The 10,145-nt window shown below is 27.4% G+C and overlaps 1 protein-coding gene across 1 annotated transcript; it reads left to right on the forward strand.

Moving 5' to 3' along the window:
- The first annotated feature begins 1,307 nt into the window (after positions 1 to 1,307).
- On the forward strand, positions 1,308 to 9,667 carry LOC117165792 (uncharacterized). The gene is made up of 9 exons (XM_033349168.2): positions 1,308 to 2,086; positions 2,531 to 2,736; positions 5,117 to 5,227; positions 5,344 to 5,425; positions 8,012 to 8,059; positions 8,144 to 8,314; positions 8,386 to 8,530; positions 8,593 to 8,749; positions 8,821 to 9,667. The coding sequence occupies exons 1-9, from the start codon at positions 1,749 to 1,751 to the stop codon at positions 8,874 to 8,876; spliced, it is 1,314 nt and encodes a 437-aa protein (XP_033205059.2). The 5' UTR covers positions 1,308 to 1,748; the 3' UTR covers positions 8,877 to 9,667.
- The last annotated feature ends 478 nt before the right edge of the window (positions 9,668 to 10,145 follow it).

Below are 10,145 nucleotides of genomic sequence, written 5' to 3' on the forward strand. Positions count from 1 at the left end.
GACATTGTCTGCATACATTATCCGCAGATTGTTGATTAAAGGTGTATGTAGACTGCCTGCAGACAATAGGAGACGTTCTTCCACTAAGAGTGTGAGAGGGTGCTGGGTATCCGATCTTGGATGAGCGTCGATGAGTTGAGAATATGCTGTAGATGGAACACATGTGTTGTAAGGTAACAATACGATTGTAGAACCACCGAGTCTTTAGAAATAATTTAAGGGAACGACAACTATTTATAATCAAGAATAATTCAGCGACGCGGAATTTTTTGGAATTAACATAATCTTTTCCTTAAACTCTATGCTTTTTATTATTTTATTGCCTGCGAACCATTAATCGAACTCTCGGACGCCCTCACTTCAGGACCTCTTGCTACCTAATGTAATGTATGTGTATAGAGGTTGGACTTTCTCCTTCTTTGAAACCTGTATTCATCAATCATACTGAACCAAAAATGAGTAATAAAATTAATAAAGTCAAAGTATGTCCGCGAAATAATAAATTTTTCAGATGTAATATTATACATATGGTGTGACATGTAGTATATCATAGTTTCCGTTCATCGAGTATTACCAGAAGATGCAAAACAAATTAAAAAAAATAGGTATTCGAAAACAAAGTTTAGTTTAAAAATTTAAATACCAAAGAACAAAATGAAACTGTGATACATATGTTTACTACTCCAATTCTTCGACTAAAGTACGTTGATTAAAGTGAGTTTTCACGATTCAGTAATGTTTGGTAATTAGATAAGCATCATGGAAGATAAGAAATTCAATATTTGGTTACGGCAACCAATTTCGTTTGCAGCAACCTAATAGCCAGTAGCTAGCGACTTTGGGCCATTTGATTCCTTAGGAACTGATGAATTTTTAACATTTTGCAGCAGTAAAATAACTTGATGTGCAGGTTATTGGATTCGTTTTAAGAAACGCCACTTACCTACCAAGGAAAAAAATATGTGGTTCCACGTGACGATGAAAAAATATTCATGCCTGTACAATAAACATGCTAATTGCCAAGGGTTAATGTTACATCTAAATGATATATGGAAAATACATTAAAATTATTGCATCATTCCACTGATCCATTATCGTTTGAATGGGAATATTCTCTCTTCTCCAAAAAATATAGTAAACAATTAATTTCTCTTTCTTAGACAACTTACAATTAGTTTAATTATTGCGTCATTTTGCTATTTTCATACTTGTTTATCTCGGATCGAAAAGTAGATATGAACTTTTCCGCAAAACCATACAATTAAATAGGTTCTCGTCTATGCTAGTGTGCAACTAAGGAAAGAAGGAATTTCTTCTCTGGCGCAACTAAACAGGGCAGATCCCTAACTTTATAGGATATTATATATACTAGTGTGGGTCACTTTCTACCATGGTCCGCGTGGTGCAGCACAAGTTCGAGAATAACCCAAATCATACATGTGAACCCTCTCATTTCTTCTATATTCTGTATATAGCATTTATTCGTCAAATTTTTGCGGTTTGTGAGATATTATATTAGTGTATGTGAAATTTATTTCTTCGCGTTTAACACGATAACTTTACTATTCACATAATTTTTATAATTTTATTTGCTGTACTTATCTTCTATTTTGGAAATTTTTCTATATAATAACTAGATATTTGTATATTGTTTGGATCTAACGTACATATTTGAATCTTAAGTTACCTTACCTTAAAAAAGACTGCAGACTAGTCTAATTGCATATGAAACTTTTCTTCTTTGGGAAATGAAACGAAACGTGTCGAATCATTCTTATCGTGATGAAAAATTGAGATCATCACACAGTGAAAATTATGAGACTGGTTTACGAAGAACAGAAGAAGAAAGATTACGGCGTAGGCGCCAATGGATTGTAGAACAACAAATGCTACGAGAACATGAAAGGTTGAAGGAGAAGAAGATCTTAGAATATGAAATACGTCGTGCTCTCGAGAAAGGTTTACCACTGCCCAAAGAAAGATTTTCACATCACAGTAGCAATACGAGTGAAAGTAAATCCCCGGAAAGTCAGCACAGAACTGTTGCTACATTAAGTACATCTAATAGATCTATATTATCTAAAAAGTAAGTATGGATAATACAAAGCATTTTATTTTAAACAGTTAAATGAAATTGTTTTATATATAAATAAAAATTAATTTCAAGGCAAATGTTTAGAGGATATATTATGACATATATATATATATATATATATATTATATATAATATATATATTATATATATATTATATATATATTATAATATATATATATAATATATATATAATATATATTATATATATATAATATATATATAATATAATATTATATATAATATATATATATATTACTTAATTATTTTAAGTATTTAAATTAGATTTAAATTACTTCACAAATTGTGTAGCAGCTAGGTACATAATTATATGATACTGAAAGGTATAATTTGGTTCTTAATTTATGAAGAAGATTATAGCTTGATAAATTCAAGTATATTAAATTATGGAAGACGAAACGTTCATTTGCATTATAGATTAGAGCCATCAGATGGTACAACACCTTTATTTAAAGGACCAGAAGGCATACAAGTTACTGCTGCAGAACTACGAAGAATCAAAGTATATATTCACAGAAATTCATTCAGAGAAGATATTCACAGAAATGTATCAGACGAAGCAACCGATGATCTACAACGAGATATTATCAATTTTGAAGATGTTTTGGTCAAAAGAAGAGAGGGTAAATAAATATTGTTTTTTTCTATAATTACCTAACAACTTTCAGTCATCCAATGAAGAAATACTAAAGGAGTATATAAATTCAACTCGGAAGATAATTCCTTTCGGAATTTTCCAACAACCGTAATTTATAAATTCATATTCCAGCATATTGTATGCTTTGTATTGTAAGGTTGATAATCATATGTTCTATTTTTTTTTTTCTTTTTTTCTTTTTCCTATATGTTTGAAATTTAATTATGGATAGCAAAATCTTCACTTTACTTATTGCAACATCTGAAGAATGATGACATTATATAGAAATTTTTATGGACATGAAAATGATGGATTTGTGATCGTATTGTGTTCTATAATATTCAATGCAAGTTATGTGTAACTTTAAATTTAATGATATGTATTTGATTCACCAAGGATGAAGAAAATTTGGAATACAACGTTGGATTTGGATAACTGGATATTGAACATTTAATGTGCAATATGTAAGCACAATGTTTTTATATTTTCAGTGTCCTAAGAGTAATTTTATTCTTGTTTGCTGCTTTACATTTTCTTTTTTGTCATCGAGTTTGTACAAAAAAATTATGTTTTGGAATAATGGTATAATAGAACTAATGTTACATATAAAAAAATGATCTATTGCGAACTGTACTTCAAATTCTTACTCCATTTTGTGGATTCTCCATATGCTTTACTTTTGGAATGTCTGCATGTCTAGAAACGCAAAAGTTTAATTAGAAAATTTCATGTTTTATGGTGATATATTAAATATATATTTAATTTAACAATGGAGGAAGGATAAAGTTATGGAATCTTTTCATTGAAATTTCATTCCCAAGGCTCGTGATTCTACAACTGAAGAATGAAAATTATATTCAAAAGTAACTAATTAATCCCTTGCCTTACGATTGAAGTTACAATAGTACATGCCATAAGCAACAACATGCTCGGTTACACGTCAAGCCATTTGACGGTTTGGCTGGGCGTTCGAAGTTGTGCAAATCGCACATGTCTTTTGATGTATAAATGCATGTGTAAGGTACAACTAATTTTATTTTGCAAGATATTTGATAAATAATTACTATCAATTGATCATTGAACAAAAAAGACTTAGTATCTTGAAATAATAAGTCAATAACAGCCACGTACTACATCTCTCATACGTGTTGTCTATGTTTGGCTCGATCGACGTACCACGTCTCCAACGCGACGTTGCGGGTTAAGAGATTAAAATTACCACATCTAAGAATTCTATAATGAAACAGGAGCATTTTTCACTTAATTTATTTGAATTAATTGGCTTCTGTATAAATAGGTAGCTTTATTTTAGCCTGGTGGCATTGAAATAGAACTTGATTTGCAAATTTTATAAACTTTCAGTATTATACGTAACTCATTACTACAAATATCTCCAGGTTTCTACTTTCTTGTATATAAAGTTTTAAATAATATAACAAGAATGTTACAAAATATTATTCTGTAAACAATAGAAAATTGAAAAAGTAATTAATATTACATTTTTACTTAAAGATACTTTTTTGATTGCAAAATGTAATGTGTTACAATATAATAGTTAGTTACAATGAAATATATTTGAAGAAAATAATAAACTATGCAGTTATACATATATCAACAAAATGGAAGATTTTCTAATCATCATAGAAGACATATAGCATATAAAACATCTCGACAATTCTTCAATTTACCAAAATTTTCTTGTAAGAAAACTGTTATTATTTTTTAGCTAAAATTTTAATAGAAGTTTGAGTTTCTTGAAATTCATAAAGTCTGAAAGAAATCGTTGGTTCTGAGTAATTATTACTAGTTAAAAATATATATCGTATATATAACAAAGTATATATATAAATAAGTAAAGTATATATATACAGAATAACATAAAGTAAAGATTGTATTTTCATAACTAATTTCTCTTATAATTATGGATTCACGTATATAAAATTGTTTTATGATTTATGGCGCCAAAAAAAATTGTATGCCGTATATGTTCATTTGTGCAATTAATCTAAAGAATTTATATATGTAGCAACCATAAATTAGCAATCATTTAATGTGATTTATATTTTTAATAGTAAATATATATCTTTTTTACATTATTGATATATACAATACTATTATAGAATCAGCAATTTAAAGTGAAAGATAATTATATTTCTATTTCTTTTATACCATTTTTACCGTTTCATTCACTTCATACATCTGTTATAAAATGTCCTGGCTTACAATTTTTTAGAAGCGGTCAGTTTATTTACATATCAACCTTAAGATTTCTAAGGTCTGTCACAGCTGCTAATACTGCTTCATTGCTTTCTTCATATACATGTACTTCACATTTTCTATTTATAAATAAATTTATTTAACCATAGGAGAGGGATCCAAATCTATATTTGAGAGAGAAGAAATAAAAAGTGAAACAGCTAAAACAGAAGAAATTGTGGAACATCGTACAGTTGTTGCTATAAATAATGAAAATTTGGGTTTGTTCATTATTAAAAATTTAAACCTGTTGTCGTTATTTTGTTTAAATTGATAAGATATTTTTTATGTGTATCAAAATTGTATTTCATTGTAAAAAATGACGTTTAATTTTTAGAAAACAAGCCGGAAGCAAATAAAAAATATACTATTTCTTCAAGAAGTCGAAGTCCTCCATATAGATCGTCCCATCATACCAGGTTTGATATATAAATGCATGTATTTATGTATTGGTTATTAAACGAAATGGATATAGTAATTTTACCATGGATATGATAAAAGTATTGCTACATAGTGCTTACAGAAGGTATCTTTTGTACACACTCTGTACATCGTGTACATCATTGTGCTTATTATGAAATTTATGGATTAATTAATTAAATAAAAGTATATTATGTTTTATATCATTTGACAGTCCTTTTATATGACAAAAATCTAATACCATGACAATGAAATATAGACTATAATAAAAAAGATGCATCATAGGAAAATGGAGATTTGTACAGGGGGTAAAGAAAGTAAGTTTAAAGAAGATCGTTGCGCGATTCTATACCTTCGCATCGGTGAAAATTTGTAAACATAGTTCATGTATAACGACCTTGACCTCGAATTCACGGTCACATTTTTTATTGCAACGAATTCTACTTTTACAAGAAAGAAAAGCGTCAAATGAACTATGTCTTGTAAAAAGCTTGACTCCTGCCAGGAAAAGAATATTAAAACTTTAGTAATTCTTAAACTGGCTTTATCAACTTTTTTTTTTATAAATCTCCTTTGATTCGAAGGTGTAAAATCACGCTACGATCCTCTTTACACTTACTTTTTTTACATCTTTCACAAACACTTTAGTAATCACTACATGGTTACTTAGTACCGTTATTTGCATTTTAAGCTCATAGCCTATTACAAAAAAAAGGTTATTGATACTTATTACATATATCTTACATATATATGAACATTTACATACTTCACACATATATACCCAGTATACACACATACTGCAATATACTAACTTAATTTTTATTATGATTCGAGTAATATTAATTTGTTTATTGTCATGACTTCTTGCACAAAATGGAATATATATATATATATATATTTATAAAAATAATGGATATAATTATTTACTTATATAAAATTTTTATATAATAATAATATTTTATTATTAATGGTAATATTTTCATTTAATATTATATATTTTGTTGAAATACTATACTTCACAAATTTAGATTAGTAAGTACGTAATAAATCATTATCATATATATATAACATATAGGAATACAGGAATAATGTATGTAACATTTATAAGTATTATTAGAACATTTATGATCATAATGAACATGTATTACTAAATTCGTACCTTATATTTAATTGTGCTATGTGACGTTTATTTTAGGTATATGCTTTGTGTTACTATAGTCTGTTTTGTTCTAGCTTATACTTGTTTCTTTTTTTTTTGGATGTATCAGAAGTGGAAACTGGGTGAAAAAGGTAACTCTAAGCTGCTAAAAGCCCGACTTCTCTTTCATCTCCACTAAGTGGAGGGATATGATGTAATTGTTACTTTAATGAAGTTTTGGTATAAAAAGATTAAAAGGAATTTGATTCGCAATATATCTGTATGCATATGCTTGGTAATGTCATTACCAATGCTTATGTTTTCTTTTTTGATTTGACTATATATAATCTATTTAACGAGACGAGGTAGTAAACGTATTCAAGTTTTGTTTGCTGCCTCGTCTCGTTAGACAGAGTATATGTTTCGTCTTTTTCTTCTTCCTCAAGAAAAATGTAATAATATAATAGAATACTTTCTATCATATGAATAAAGAATGAATTAGAACAAGTTACATGACAATATTGCTATTCAAATTCATACGTTCATTTCATAGGTATTCTTCTCACAAACTTCAGTTAAAATATCTTATAAATAATCAGTCATCTTCATGCCAATAAATACAAAGTAATTATCTCTTCATGAAATCCAAAAACCATTTAGTTAGTAAAAACAATTTAGTTCATAAAATTTTCACAACTCGTTTCTAGTATATGTTATTTTATAATATAGGTTTTTTGATTAACATGTTAATATAAATGGAATCTATTAGTAATATTTTTTGTCTATGCTAACATTAACATATCATATCCGACTTTTATATGTTTTTTGTTCAGGTAAAGTATTATGGATGTAATGATTAATAACAATCATGAGAAGGTAAGTAATTGAAGTTCTAAAAGTAAATTTAATGTCTATATGTACCAATTACCATTTGTCTTGGCCATTTAATCCCTAATTCATTATTAAGGATTATGCAAAGCAATCAATTAAATGTATAACAAATAGAATATAAAATTGTTATTTTTTATAATATTGTGCACATCTGTTTATTTTTTCATTTAAGTCCAATATTATTTTGAGAATTATTCTACTTGCTTTTACTTACATTTTATAATAAATTTCAGCACTTATATTTTCTAACTTGCTATAATGTATGATTATTCATCATGCTACTATTAACTATTTTTTCTTTTTGGTAATTTATACCATTTTTATATAATTTATATATAAATAAATTCAATATTTAGTGAAATATAGATATAAGTTACAGAGTATTGCCGTATTAAAACGTAAAAATTATATAATATCAATCCGTTAATGTATTATGTTAATATATTAATAATAATAGTATTTATATTTTATGTTTTAATACGATAATGTTTAGTTTAAAGTTAATTTAATGTAAAGTTTAAAACTAAACTTTTGTTACTTAAGTATTCTTTTTTAGGTATAAAGATTCAAAACATAATAACAGGGATAGTTACAGAAATGATAGGTACCAATTATTCGTTATAATTTTGTATATTTGGTTAATATGTTTATTTTTCAGTTTTATTGTAGTGTTGTATAATTTATTTAGAGACAGAGATCATAGTAGAGGTGGAAGTGGAAAGTATAAAGAAAAAGCCAGGCCACATAGTCAATTGCACACTGCAGAGGAAAAACACCTGCGAGAAAGAAAAAGTAATAGAGATAATTCACATTCAAAGGGAGGAGAACAAAGAGCATGGGTCAAAGATTCTCATAACAGGTACATAATAAAATATGAAATAATGTAAAATGATGTTTCTTGAAAACTAAATGTTATAAATATTATTGAAGCAACAAGTCATCTAAACACGAAAGACCTTATCGAGAAAAATCGAGAGAGCGATTCCGAGAAAGAAGAGAAAGAGATAAGTCTAGAGAACGTAGGCTACCTCCATCACATTATATTGAACCCATTCCTGTTCCTGTTTATTATGGAGTAAGTATTCAATTTATACGTGGAATATAATTCTTCTGACATTAAATTTCATTGGTCATTAGGGTTTCCCTCCGAGACCAATAATGGTTGGACCATTGGTTCCAATTCCAAGGCAAGTTCCTTTAAAAGGAACTAGGCATATGATGAGTCCATTAAGACCATATCCACCACGATTTATTCAGCCAGATATATATAGATTTTGTCCATTTCCAAATCCTAGTATGTATTTTTTTAATTCATAATGAAGTACATGAAGAGTTACTGTGTTAATTATTTGTATTTTATATAGGATTTAGGCCAATGTATTAATGGAGGATTTATGATGAATGGAAAATTGCTGCATTAAATATCAGACATTTTACAAAAATTAAAAATTTTTTGAAGTATCATAGTGAAGTAGATTATCTTTAATTCAAAATATTGTTATGATTATATGAGATATATACATGTTTTATATTTTTTTAGCAGCCATAAGAATTTTTTATGATTTAGATTAAAAACTGTATGAATTAGTTCATTCAGACACTGACATGCATATAAGAATTGATGTTTCATCGATTTTACGATCTCGCTATATTATAAACATTATTATATTAATACAATCGCGTTTTAACCGTTTGAGTCCCAAGCAGCGCGATCACGCTGTTTGAATTTTTTGTTGAAAAGTCCCAATACATTTGAACGCTACGGATGTTTGACGGTATTTTGTATTTCATTGATGTCTTCTCAATAATTTTTATTGAACAAAACTTGAAATATTTATAAACTAATAGTACGCATATATAATAATATAGATGTATTTCATAAAGTAGCAAATATGACGAGCTCTGTTACGCCGCTTGTTTCTCTTCGCAATCGATTAAGAAAAGCACTATCACGCTGTTCGGGATTTTTCTACTGTTTTTTCAATGACCCCTGGAACTCAAACAGTTAAGCTAAAAATCGTGAAGACAAAGAAATCATGTTTTTGACCATTGATTTTTTAAATACCGATTATCTTGTAATATGTGCATTTTTAAGCATATTTAATAATATTTCCAAATTCTTTTAAAATTTGTTTATATTTGATGTATTTTTGTGAAACTTGCTTGTATGTTTTTAGATGGTAATAATAATATTGTGTTCAAATTGTATTAATTGATAATGGATTGTGTATTATTAAATTTAAAAAATATGTTTATGTAGTTTGTAGTATGTAGTTTGTTTGTATAGTTTTTATATATAATAATTTGTCGTATATCAGACTTTACGTTTACATATTTCAAGGAGGTTGTTTGGCAAAAAGGATTGGTTTCCTTAGTATACACTTTTTTTATTTTTGGCAGTAGTAAAGTTAAAAATTTATTTAGGTAATGGACTTCATGTAAATTTGATATATTAAAAAATGATGTATTAATAAAACTATACAAAGCAAACTATTTATTATAATATTTAGAAGATAAAATCACTTTCTATTTAGGTTTTATTTGCGTAATTGTGTTTGTGAAAATGCATGTTTATATAAGTGATCGCAATCTAAAATTACAAGAGTTTCTATCAGATACGTAATTATTTTTCGTTTTATAAGAATATCGTTTATTTATGTTAAATCAGTTTCATTTAATTCTCATAGCAC

Source organism: Bombus vancouverensis, chromosome 3 (genome assembly GCF_051014615.1).
Source record: "Bombus vancouverensis nearcticus chromosome 3, iyBomVanc1_principal, whole genome shotgun sequence".
Taxonomy (NCBI): Eukaryota; Metazoa; Arthropoda; class Insecta; order Hymenoptera; family Apidae; genus Bombus; species Bombus vancouverensis.

Coding starts and splice junctions, on each gene's coding strand:
- LOC117165792 (XM_033349168.2), top strand. CDS start 1,749: ATGAAACGAAACGTGTCGAATCATTCTTATCGTGATGAAAAATTGAGA. Junction 5,228..5,343: donor TATAAATAATGAAAATTTGG/GTTTGTTCATTA, acceptor TTTAATTTTTAG/AAAACAAGCCGGAAGCAAAT. Junction 8,060..8,143: donor GATAGTTACAGAAATGATAG/GTACCAATTATT, acceptor TAATTTATTTAG/AGACAGAGATCATAGTAGAG.